A 13611-nucleotide genomic window follows, 5' to 3' on the forward strand; every position below is an offset into this window, starting at 1 on the left:
TACAGCACTCTTCCAGCATACCTGGCTCTTTCCGTCACTCCATAGGAATGAATAGTCACGCGCCATACCCGCGGCTCTTTTTATAATACAGAACGGGGATACGGGGGGTTGGGGTATGGAGGTCGTACCCCCCACAGTTTCCTACTTTTCATTTTTCCTGCAATACCCCTTTAAGTCTCAATGGCAACACCTATATATACAAGAACATGACTTATAGAGGGGAACCTCATGGGGCATTATGTAACAGCTATATATAGCGGGTTATGGAGTAAATGCCAGGAATAATTCTTGAACGTCTTCCCTGGTGGTTTAGCGGTGTCAATAGTACATTTACAGGATCATTTGTCACTGCTCATCCATGTTGACCTGTTTGTCACTGCTGATCCAAGGACCTGTTGGTTTATAACACTGGTATATAGTACATAGGTCATCCGTGTGGGATATAATCAGTGGACATCCTACAATATTTGAGATCTCTTGTGTAGCACATCAGCTTTAGAGGGTGCTCCTTTTCTGTTGTTAATGGGGTGTCCCTGTAACTACTACAAGAAGAATGCCTGTCCTATTGGGGGAATTGAAGTCCATTCTAGTCATAGGGGTTTAAAGGGATTTTCTCCTGACCTCTCATCTCCTATCTACAGGATACAGTATAAGTGATTAGTTGGGGTCTTACCATTAGGAGCCCCACTGATCATCAGATAGTGGTCCCATGTCTTTATGGTTGAATGGATCAGCATTTTGGCAGAGAGATCCTCCTCTATAACATGGACAATAAGTAGTCCTGTCCATTATGCGCATAATCCCCGTAGTCCTCAATATTCATGAGAAGCAGAAAACTCTGCCCACCAGCTTGGCAGTTATCTTTCCATGCTGTGTATAGGCTGTCAGCTGTCGATCAGCAGCTGCAGGGCGGGGGAGGGGTGTGGCAAGAATCCTATTCTCCTGCATATTAGGAGAACGGCTAAGCAGAATGATAAAAGTAATACACCGATCTGTTCAGCATTTCTGTCACTAGTTTATACTCCGCTCATTTAAAGCAGCATGAACCTAGAGACAGATTCCCTTTAAAGATAAGTATGTGCAGTACTTGGCTGTATCTTTCTCAGGCCTATAAATTTGAATAGAATGGCAGCAAACATTCAACCAAGGGGACATGGGTGAGCGGTGTTTGTGGAAAACCCCTCTAAGTTTTGATACTGACTGCTGCCATCATGTAACCTTAGAGACTTTGGTTTTATGTATTTATTTTTTATTTATTCCACCTGCCTTATGTCATTTATAATACTACTGGTCAGGTGTAATAGCAGCCACTGCACCTTCTATAGCCTGCCTGAATGACTACCATTCGAGTACACACAGAGGTAAGGTCTATCTGCTATACAGTAGACTGCCGCTTCTTCCTGCACAGACTCACTATACTAGAACCATACAGCTTTTTTAGGTTCTCTAACAACTATACCCCTGAATAATGACATAAACAATGCTATAAATGTGCTATCTGTATCTGGGGGAGGCTCGGGGGGGCATGTTGTAGAGGAAATAATGGTCGTCTTTGACAGTGACTATGTGGGAGTTTTCCTCTTACAACCTCGAAGCCAATTATTATTTGGTTAATGCTTCTTGCTTCCTATTCACAGACGTGACCAAGGACCAGATTGAAAGATGTATTTTTTGTATTGAATTTATTTCTTTTATATTTATTTCTCTCTATCCTAGTTTACTTTCATCTCCTTTTTTATCCATAATGCTTTTCCCCATGAAAGGCTTGAACCAGCAAGCTGTAATTTATGTCCTCGCCTTTTACAGAACTATAACAACTAAATATCATAAATTTCACTGTCAGACGGATTCATAAATCTTGGAGGAAGTAGATATGTTTTTTCCTTAGGCTTTTTGTGTAGTACATCGGGTATTTAATCCTCGATTTTAGCTCAGCCTTGTCTTCCTGAATCAGGTTGTTTCTCAGTTAATAGGTGAGCACAAGACAGGTGCTTCCCATGCGTGAGTCCATGCAGTTTTACTTAAAGGGGAAGTCCTTCTTAATCTGTTACACAGGGGTGCTGTTTGCAATGCCTGAAGCTTCTATTACACTAAAATTATTGGCCGATTACCGACCGTTCAGGCAAAATACAGCATGGTGACTGTGAAATAGCGCATGTTGACTGTGTAATAGTGCATGTAGAAAGGCAACGATCAGCTAACATGCACAATGTCGGCTGATCGTGATCTTTTAACATGCTGACAAATCACAGTTATGTCAGTGACCGCTGCCCCTGGCTTCAATGGGCAGAACGAACAATCAAAGGATTGTTTGGGTGGCCCCTCCCACTGCTGTCTACTTGCTGTCTGTGTTTGTAAAAACATAGGCAGTGAGTGGAAAACATGGGGGAAGCTAGCACCAAGCTGACTGGTTGGCGCTTGCTTACCCTGGAAAATTGTGCTGTGTAATACGGCCTTGATGGCACGCTATTACTTGACACGGAGCTTAAAGTGGTAGTAGCCCTTCCTAGGTCTCAATACATGCCTGTTAAAAAGTAGTCCCTGGTGTTCCCTTGGTGTGATGTAGTGATACAGGTTATGAAAGCAGAGAGTCCAGGATAACTTAAACAAGTAATGCTTATACTCAACTGTTTTTTTTAAAGTGACAGTACAACGCGTTTTTCAAGGCTTAGTTTACACAATGCGTTTCTTGCGCCTAAGAGGAAACGTTGCTAGAGTTTTCTGGCTTTAGTGATTTTGTAGAGGGACTGTTTAAAGGGGTAATTCAACAACAAAAAATCTTTTAAATCAACTGGTGCCATAAAGTGCAAGAGATTCGTAATTTGAGACAAAAAGTCTCAAGTCTTCCAGTACTTATGAGCTGCTGTACATTCTGCAGGAAGCTGCATTTTTTCCAGTCTTGAGAGCAGGAGAGGTTTTCTATAGGGAATTGCTACTGCTCTGGACAGAGTACTGTGTCAGACTGGAAAACTATAAACCACTTCCTGCGGGACATACAGCAGCTGATAAGTACTGGAAGACCTGATATTTTTAGCAGAGATGGCACTGTTTTTGGAAGAAATCAGCTATGTGTTTTCTAACATAATAGCAAATATTGAAAAAAATTACGTGACAGGTAAGTATTACCTATAGGTACCAACTAATTATGGTATACAATTTCACAGACATGTTGCAATGGTATATAGTATTTGAGCTATAACAGGATATTACATACATACAGGCGGCACTGTATTTCCTTCTGGCTGCAGAACACGAGTTGTTCCTTTATTATAACACTCACTTGAGTCTTATAATGTAACCCTATAAATTATAGGGAAACCTGTGACCAGCCTGATAGTTGCATGGGGACTTGGTTATTATAAGACATAGATCATCTTCTGTCACTTGCTGATCCCGCTGACTGGCCGCGTGTAGCGGTGACAGCCTGGCTGATATCATATGTTTCCTTCCATATTAATTGTATCTTGATCTATTGTTTTGACTGATGAGACTGACCTCACATACATCCATATAAAACACCGCGTCTCGAGTACGTTGTGTGTAAATCAGTCTGCGCCCTCTTATTGCTTTTTATCCTTGAAGCTTATTGTCAGCATTTAAATTGCTTGGATGCTTTATGCTGGGAAATTACATTTAGTCCCAGTGTCAAGGAGAAGACACCAATAACATAGTTTTCCTACCTGTAATTCTCCAGTAATTGCATAATAGGAGTTGTACTTTTGTAACAGCTAGACACCCACAGGTTGGTGATCATTGCTCGAGATGTTAAAGGGGTTCTTGGAAAAAAAGACATTTAATCAACTGGTATCAGAAAGTTATACAGATTTGTTATTTAATTCTATTTAAAAAAAAAACTTATTTCTTCCAGTACTTATCAGCTGCTGTATGTCCCACAGAAAGTGGTGTATTCTTCTCAGTCTGACACTGTGCTCTCTGCTGCCACCTCTGTCCATGTCAGGAACTGGGACCCTTTATACATTGCTGCCAATTACCTTTGTATTGCTAAAGTATGGTAGCGTGGGATATAAAGGTGGATCAAATCCATCCTGTTCTGATTCAGGATCCTTGGGGCAGTTTGTTTTCATCCAGTCTGACTTCCTGCTTCTTTCCCACATTTTTTGAGACTCAATTACTTATGGGCACAACCAAATATTTCAATGACAAAAAATACAGTTATATATCGTTTAAAAAAAGTCTATTCAATTCAACCTATAACCCTACTGTGTTGATTCAGAGTAGAGATGAGCGAACCTCGGCATTTGATTAGCGGTGGCTACTGAACTTGGATAAAGCCCTAAAGCTATGTGGAAATCATGGATATAGTCATTGGCTGTATCCATGTTTTCCAGACAACCTTAGAGCTTTATCCAAGTTCAGCAGCCCCAGCTAATCAAATACCGAATGTTCGGGTTCGGATCGACTCGAACCCGAATCCGGTTCGCTCATCTCTAATCCAGAGGAAGAGGAAAAACTTATGAGGCAGATACCATTCGCCATATATCACAGTTAGGCTATGTTCACACTATGTATAAGACTGGCCGTTCCGTGACCTGGCCGGGTCTCTGCCTGGATCATCCCGGACGGTACTTAAGTACCGGCCGGACGATCCTTTCCGGCCGCAGGGTTCTGATGTGGGCGCTTCAGTGCGCGCCCGAATCAGAACCTCCCACAGCACACAATGAAGCAAGCGGCCGGAGCCGCTCGCTTCATTGTGTGAACTGACAGGGTTTCCTAGGGCGGCAATTCATTGAATTGCAGCCTCAGAAAACTGACATGTCAGTTATTTGCGGGTCCGCACGGGTATACGATGTGGAAAAGCTCCGGCCGGGATCCCATAGAAATGTAGGCAATGTTCCACACTGCATAAAGTATGTACGTTGTTGCCGATGGCAACAACGGCCATACTTTTACGTGGTGTGAACATAGCCTAAAAATTCCTTCCCAAAGCCAAATGTGGCAGTCAGAATAAGGGTGCCTTCACACTCAACTTTTGTGTGGCGTTTTTCTGGCCTTCAAAAAACACCATAAAAACTGACCAAGATTATTTTGACTTTTTTTCTGGTGTTTTTTTTAGTTGTGAATGGCTTTATTTTTTTTTTTTGCTTTTGCCGTTTTTTGAGACGAACAGAAGACATTCCATTGAACAGTTTGCAAAAAAAAAAAGATGCCAACCCCTTAGCACGCTGCATTTTGGATAAACTACCACAGAACCTCAAAAAACACCAGAGAGAAGAGAAAAATGTCACAAAAAAAAAAGGGCAAATATGTTTGGCATTTTATTAAATGTCATTGACTTACAGCTAACATCCGGCCGTAGGCGTTTTTTTTTTTTTCAAATAAACACCATAGCTTTTTTTGTGTGTGTTTTTGCAAAAATTTAAAGGGGTTATCCAGCGTTACAAATACATGAGACATGAGTCTCACTGCTCTTACAGTAAAGAATCCCCATCTGTGATAATGGTGAAACCTTCATACCTTGTAGAGAGACCTAAACCTGGAAAGAGTTTTTCAGCACCACTAAACTATTCCCCAAACTTTCCCTTATGAGTAGACTGAGCCACATACGTGACGTTGCCTGCATCTTACATAAAAGATCTCCTTCTTATACAAAATGTATTTTGTTTCAGAGATTGCGAGTTGAATGGCCTGCCCCTTTATCGGGGTTTCACACATCTTAAGATTTGGGCACCATGCTGCTAGATAACGTTTTATACAGGAAGGTATATACTCGAGGAATCCAGAAATGTTGCCATAAGAACAAGACGTTTCACAGAACATTCGGCTTTTGAAAAAAAAAAAAAAAAAAAGTAAAAGCCCAGGAACATAAATACAAGTATGATAATTTGATTTAAAGATATCCAGCCGAGCAAGATTTCAAAACAGATCATTGTCGAGGAGTTATGTTTTAATTTTTTCCTTTCTTCCATTTTTTCTTTGCAGCGCTGTAAAGTAATGGCAGGAGGAATGTGGGCAGCCGTCCCTATTCTTAAATTACTTTTACACAGTGAGACAGTCAGGAGTGCTTTAAGGTAGATCAGAATTTTCTAAAGAAATCTGAAAAAGGTGGAAATGGAAAAAGCTAATTATTATTTAATTTTGAATTGTTTTGAAAGATATCCATTTATCTCGATTTGTGTTTGGGAGTCGGAGACACGAAAGATTTTTAATGGGGTAAGAGTGGTGGATGAATTTGCGTCATCTCTTTATTGGGAGGCCTATGTAGAAGAGGGGTGGGGATGCAGTGCAAAACTCCAAATAGTTCACGCCTCTTAAAGTGGTTGTCTGGGGACTTTTTTTTTAATGTGGTGAACATAAAAAGAAGACTATATTTACCCATCTTGCTCCCCCGCTGCCACTTCCCTCATACACAGAAATTCTGGGATCAGTCTCAGAAGAAGACAGTGCCCACTCAGACTCAATGTCCAAGCCAACCCTGTTAACCCACGTCTTGTGCCAACCCTAAGCCCAGTGCTGTGTTTTAGGACGGAGGCTCCATGACATCAGTGGCAGTGGGGGAGCAAGGAAGATATAGTTTTTGTATATATATATATATATATATATATATATATATATATATATATTTATATATTTAGCACCTGTCTGAGCACATTTTCAAAAATTATTTCCTGGACAACTTCTTTATAGTGAATCTAACCCCCCCAAATAAATAAATAAATAAATAACAATGGTACCTTCCCATAGGTTGAGTGAACCCATGCCCGGTGTTTTTTTCTCCTGGTGATGGTATTGCAGGAAAAGACAGCTTTTATTATTGCGTCGCAGAGTCAAGGAGGCGGGATCTAGAGATTTTGTGCCCTAGGCCTGCAACGCCTCTCTTTTCTTACTGCTGTGCCCTTCTTTTTATCTGTGTCTCTGGGCTGCCCTTTCCTAATCTGTGCCGAACCAAATCACACAAATGCGTCATTGCAACATGAGGGTGGAAACAAATTTGCTTTAAAGGAGAAATCTGGCAAAATTTTTATTAAAGTGTTGTATTGCCCCCCCAAAGGTTATGCAAATGACCAAAATACACTTATTACCAGATATGCTTATAAAGTGTTTTTTTCCTGCACTTACTACTGTATCAAGGCTTCACTTCCTGGATAACATGGTGATGTCACTTCCTGGATAACATGGTGATGTCACTTCCTGGATAACATGGTGATGTCACTTCCTGGATAAAATGGTGATGTCACTTCTTGGATAACATGGTGATGTCACGACCTGACTCCCAGAGCTATGGGGGCTGTGGCTACTGGAGAGGATGATGGCAGGGGGACACTGAGGGACACAGGACACTGGAGGGACACTGAGCATCCCTCTGCCATCATCCTCTCCAGCAGCCACAGCCCGCACAGCTCTGGGAGTCCGGTCGTGAAATCACCATTTTATCCAGGAAGTGACATCACCACATTATCCAGGAAGTGACATCACCATGTTATCCAGGAAGTGAAGCCTTGATGCAGTAGTTAGTGCAGGGAAAAAAGCACTTTAAAAGCATTTCCCATAATAAGTGTATATTGGGGATTTGTATAACTTTTGGGGGGCAATACAATATTTTAATAAACTTTTAACTTTTGCTGGACTTTTCCTTTAACTTAGGAAACATCATCCTCATTCTGGCTCAGTACAGACTGGCAGAAGGGGTTATCTCCATCAAAAACAACTTCCTCTAAAAAAGAAGCCCCTAAGGCCACTCGCTCCCCACCCTACATCCCACCCCAGGAAAACAAGATCATGGGGGCAGGGAAACAACAGCTTAATGCTATATAGAAGTCCATATAATGCAGGTTCTCTGGAATTGAACTAGAGTTGTCTTCATGAAACCATGAAGACCACCCCCACTAAAAATGAAATGAGGAAATTTGGTATGGATTCCAGATTTCCTTATCCTTATTATGGGCAACATGTAGAGAGTGGACATTGCACATGTCTAGGCTTTGTACTGTATTGTGAGCTGTGTCCCTCACATCCTATAGTGAGTCACATGATTTGTTTTTATGGTATGTTCTTTTGTGCTAATTAGGTTCCTTGTTGTATATCCTATTCCTGTATAGTGTAGGTGTAGAGATATGGAACCAGTATGACCCCCCCCCCCCTCCAACTGGTTCCATATCGCTACACCTACTGTTTCTACTGAAATTGCCTTCTATTATCAAATCAGCCTCTAAAAGTCGGCGTCGTGTTACAGAGCGGGGAGAGCTAAGCAGATTGATTTATAGCTTGTGGGAATTTTCTCAGTATAACTTGGAATTTATTGATTTACATGTCTGATCCCTCCGGGCTTATGAGTCTAGTGGGTGGTCCGGACCCATGATTGACAGTGTTCTCTATGGAGTAGACAAAAATAGCTGTCAATCAAGACAATGTAAACCTATAAATGCTAAACTATACTGATTATTTCCCATATCACTACTAGTCTGTGTCCTACTTTTTTTTTTTTTTTAACTACTACTAACTACTAATTTTATTAACATTCTCTTTCTGACAAGTCCCACACTATACAGTTATCTCCTCCCATTGCCTGTGCGGCTTTGTACCCCAAGATGAGTAACACAAGATGAGATGGTTCTGTGTTAAAGTGACACCCTTAAAGTCTCCCCCTTTTTGCATTTTGACTGCTCTCCACAGGTGTAAAGGGTAAATGTTACAGGTTTCATTACTTATTTTATATCACACCTCATGGTGCTTGTTCTGGTAAAAAGTTGTTTTTATCACCTATGGGTTGGTATTTGTGGCTGGGGCCTTGCGCCCTATGTGCCACATCGCTCCGCCCCTAGCAACACTTAGCCCCGCCCATTTGTGATATCATCACCGCATAGGCCCCGTCCCCCTCAGCGGCCTAGAGCTTTAGGCTGGCCCTTCCAATGGCTGCTAAGGGGACGGGGCCTATGCGGTGATTATGTCATTGATAGGGGTGGGGCTAAGGGGCTAGGGGCGGAGCGATGTGGCGCACAGCCCATGAGGCCCCGCCCACATATACCAATCCACAGGTGATAAAAACAACTTTTTACCACAACAAGCACCATGAGGTGTGATATAAAATAAGTAATGAAAGCTATAACATTTACCCTTTACACCTGTGGAGTGTCACTTTAAGTAAAAATACCACATGTAACAGATGAATCCAGGTGATGCTATCCATTGGCCACCCATTATTTAAAGGCTAAAAATTCAATGTTTGTGTTAGATGCCTCCAATGGATGTCAGTTGTTGGCCATCTGTTACTCTTAGGTTTCAATGTTTAAGAAAAAAAATTAGATGATTAAAGGAGAACCATGAGCAGATTACACATATGTAAACTGTTGATATCCCCTTATTGTGCAGGAGGCACCGAGGAGGAAGGTATGTCTCTTACCTTTATCCTTGGCGCCACTCCGGTGCACTTTAGTCGTTCACTACTCAGCCCGGTAAGACCAATAGGAGCACTGGGGTACTGTTAAGAGCACTGTCCGCCACAGTACTTGTGAGGTAAAAAATGTTGTCCTGCAGGAAGTGGTGTATTATTTCCAATCTGACACAGTGCTCTCTGCTGCCACCTCTGTTCGTTAGTTTAAAATCGGTCTAATTTTTTTGGCATTGACTGAATTTTTTTCCTCTGGAGTACCCCTTTAAGGGTGGACACGTCTGTGAATTACTCATAAGGGAAATAGTGAATAGGGAATATTACAAAAATATGTTGAAGTTGAGCAGTAATATAGACAGGATAGGATTAAAATTCTCAGAAATTTTGAGTCCAAATGTTTCTAATAAGTAACGTATTCCTTTTTATTCCTCAGCTGGCCCTGTAATGCTGCTGTTGTTCCGCCTTCCTGACAATGCCCCAGAGTCCCGTATCAAGCGAGGAGGAGAGGAGGAGCATCTCCGAATATCCTGGGGAAGAGTCGGACTCAGACACCTCCAGAGAGGACACCGTCCCTGGAGGGAAAAACAACAATCCCACTTCTGCCACTAGCAAAATTAACCCCAACCCTCTTTCGGCATCCTCAGTAGCAGCAAGGAGAATAAAGGAGAGATCCATGTCGGTCCCTGACGATTCCAATTTCAGTATGATGGTCTTTCGCATTGGTATCCCTGACCTCCACCAAACAGTAAGTAAATTGGGAATGACATGGAAAGATAAGTCGGAATAATGTTATAGTCACACACATCGGAAGGAAAATCATGGCACCGAACTAGTTCATAATATCACAAGACGTGGCAATGGTTTGCAGGAATCCTTGGCTTAAAGGGGTTTTCCCGCCAACAAAACTCTAAATAACCCAGTGTTGAGTGTCTGATTGGTAGGGGCCTAGTTGCTATTAAAGGGGTTTACCAGCGCTACAGAAACATGGCCACTTTCCCCCTACTCTTGTCTCCAGTTTGGGTGCAGGTTTTGAAACTCAGTTTCATTAAAGTAAATGGAGCTTAATTGCAAACCGCACCTGAACTGGAGACAACAGTAGGGGGAAAAGTGGCCATGTTTTTGTAGCGCTGGATAACCCCTTTAAGTATGGGGGCGTCTTGAATGGAGCAGTGGTCTGTTTGAACGGAGCAGTGGTCGGACATGGGTGCTGCTGCCTGATTTTATTCTATGAGCCTAATAAAGATGAGTATAGAACTAGGATATTTATATAAGGGCCCATAAAGTTAAATGGAGCTGTGACACACATTTCTATCTGCTGCTTTAAGACACTGGTAAGACTCTCATTCAATACCCTGTGAATAGATGGTGAGTTTTATTGGTAGAAAAAAAAAACTTTAATGGACTATTTTAAATTGGTATTTCAACAAAACATTATATTTTTATTTATTTATTTCCTTTTTTACATTGAGTAGCAGCAGTAAGGGACAACATGGCGCCTTTGGTACCACCACTGGCTGTGTCAGGAACTGCAGGGCTGCTCAAGCGCTCGTCCTGGTACAATAATATATCGCTAGCTCTGATGTACGCAGTGTTACTTATACTGAGCCTCCCCTCATATATATTCTAATCCTTGTTAGCATTAGAATAGGCATTACATTTAGAGAAGCTGCAGCCATGGCACAGTGTAGCAGTGTATTCTCTGATAAAAGGACAAGATAGCAAACATTCTGCCAGGGTACGTAAACTTTTGAGCACAACTGTACATTTTCTTTAATAAAGTTATATTACAAAGTTCTAAAACCTTATTAAAGTAATGTAAATGTATTTTCCCCATCAGAATATATGCATGTAGGATCAGCAACTTTGCTGTTTGTAGTGCTTGACCAATATCCCTCCAATCCACAAGAAATTATTCTAAGGGTCCATCTATACAGAACATACGCTTGCCCTCTTATAATTGCACCATAACCTTTATAGTTACCATTGTACACAAAGAACATATAAATAAGGTCTAAGAAGTTAAAGGGGTTATCCAGCGCTACAAAAACATGGCCACCTTCCCCCTACTGTTGTCTCCAGTCTGGGTGCAGGTTTTGAAACTCAGTTCCATTGAAGTAAATGGAGCTTAATTGCAAACCACACCTGAACTGGAGACAACAGTAGGGGGGAAAGTGGCCATGTTTTTGTAGCGCTGGATAAACCCTTTAATTATGAATCATTAAGAATCATTCTCATTATGAATAGACAGACCCTGCTGACCATTGGTTCCATTGATCGACCAATGTGGTTATCTTCTGCTGGAACCTTGGGGTATTTTATTGTATCAGAGCCTGGCCTGACTGGTCGACTATCTGCACCAGTCTACTTTAGGTTGTAGGATATCTCTGAGTAATAAGACTATTTACATTGCATGTTGGTCCTGAGCCAAGTACTGATCTCTACAGTCACCATTTATAGACTATCGATCATAGGGCAACATAAACTTGTCATTTGCATCTGCTGATGTAGCCAGGCATAAGATATGCTTAAGCTTTGTTTGCCGGAAATGTACTCACTATTCCAATTTTCTCAGATTTACATAATTATTACCGGGGACTATTTCTATATATACTCTACTTGTCATTGTGAAGAGTGATCTATTTTTAAATTGATTCAAAGCGACCAGCTGAGACAGGGACGGACATGGCTTCACCGCTGCCAAGATGCTTCTCCTTCACAGCTCAGTATTGATCTGACAGTGAACTGGAGGAACCTGGCATTAAAAGGCTGTGGACATATTTGAACCCATTTTTAGTGCATTGCATGTAGTTTTACAAATTATAATAAAATTTCACTATTTTACACCTGCAGTTTGGCATGGCTTGGGCCCCTTCCCCATCTATGGCCTTATAGATAGGCTGTCTCCAGGCAGAATCAGTAGGGAGCTAAGTTCAGGTCCCTGTAGACTTATGTACCTGTGCAGGTCTGGAATTGTAATGTAAGTAATAAAACCAATTTATATAATAAAGCGAGTGGCTCTATTCACTGTGTAGTGGCCGGACCTGGTTACTGCAGTTCTGAATGAGAGCTGAGTTGCAGTCAATGCAAGCTGTACCGAGGTTTGGGTTTGTACGAACCTGAACCATTTGGCATTTGAGTCCTGCTGTCTTCCTGGTTTGTGGAAAAGGTGGAGACAGCTTGAATTCCATCTGGAAAACATGGATACAGCCTAAGTCATAGGCGGGACTCAGGCTGTCTCCACCTTCCCCATGGAACAGGAAGACAGCAGGATTCAAATGCCGAACCCCAACCTTGGCCTGGCTTGTTCGTCTTTAATGGCCGCCATTACACAGTGAATGGTGAAAACTGCATCCTAAGCTGTTCACTGTGTAGTGTGGCATCCAAACTGCTGATCGATGGAGGTGCTGGACGGTCGGCATACTAAGGATTGGTGAACGATGACATTTCCTGTAGATAGCTCACCAGTATGTTTTATCTTTAAGATAATTAGCAATTTTTAGGCTATGTTCACACAACATACTATGTTTTTTAAAAGAACGGCCGATGTTTCCTATTAAAACAACGGCTGTGTTATTCATATTGCAGTGACATGCATTGAAGTCAATGCAACAACGGCCATTGTTTTCACACACTGTATTGTGGCTGTTGTTCCATTGGCTTCAATGCATACCATTGCAATTTGAAAAAAAAAAAGCCGTTGTTTCAATGATGAACAATAGCCGCTCTTTTCAAAAATAGTTAGTTGTGTGAACATAGCCTGAGGCCATGTTCAGACCTTGAAAGAGACCGGCCGTTTCATGACCCAGCCGGGTTACAGAACGGCCGGTCTCAGAAAAGATCATCCCGGCCGATACTGCAGTACCGGCCGGATAATCTTTAGCGCAGCTGAGTTCTGAGCATGCAGCCAAAGCCGCTCGCTCCATACTGTGCACTGACATTGTTTTCTGCAGCTGCTATTAATTGAATAGCAGCCGCAGAAAACGGACATGTCAGTTTCTCACAGTGCCGCTAGGGAGTACCTTGCACATTGATCGTCCTCTGCATAATTCTGCTAATCGAGGGGCTTCTCTACTAACCGTGGTCATTGTTCAGAACGTTACTCCATTAACCTTTACTTATATAGATAACCTCTGCTTACATAACTAGCACATTTATTTATTTGTCCATTACTAATAATACTAAAATGATTGACTTATATTGTGGAAATACCTAGGAGAAAAGTCCTGGGGGAGTCCAAATATCCGGTGTCTGTGATATTCCATATT

At 41.8% G+C, this 13611-nt stretch overlaps 1 protein-coding gene across 1 annotated transcript in view; it reads left to right on the forward strand.

Moving 5' to 3' along the window:
- The first annotated feature begins 5972 nt into the window (after positions 1-5972).
- SHANK1 (SH3 and multiple ankyrin repeat domains 1) overlaps positions 5973-13611 on the forward strand; it is a 197747-nt gene continuing 190108 nt past the window's right edge. Inside the window, exons 1-2 of the mRNA XM_069946701.1 lie at positions 5973-6029; positions 9780-10091. Of these exons, the coding sequence (XP_069802802.1) occupies positions 9819-10091 (273 nt within the window). The 5' untranslated portion in view covers positions 5973-6029; positions 9780-9818. The remainder of the gene's footprint in view (positions 6030-9779; positions 10092-13611) is intronic.

Source organism: Dendropsophus ebraccatus, chromosome 12 (assembly GCF_027789765.1).
Source record: "Dendropsophus ebraccatus isolate aDenEbr1 chromosome 12, aDenEbr1.pat, whole genome shotgun sequence".
NCBI lineage: Eukaryota > Metazoa > Chordata > Amphibia > Anura > Hylidae > Dendropsophus > Dendropsophus ebraccatus.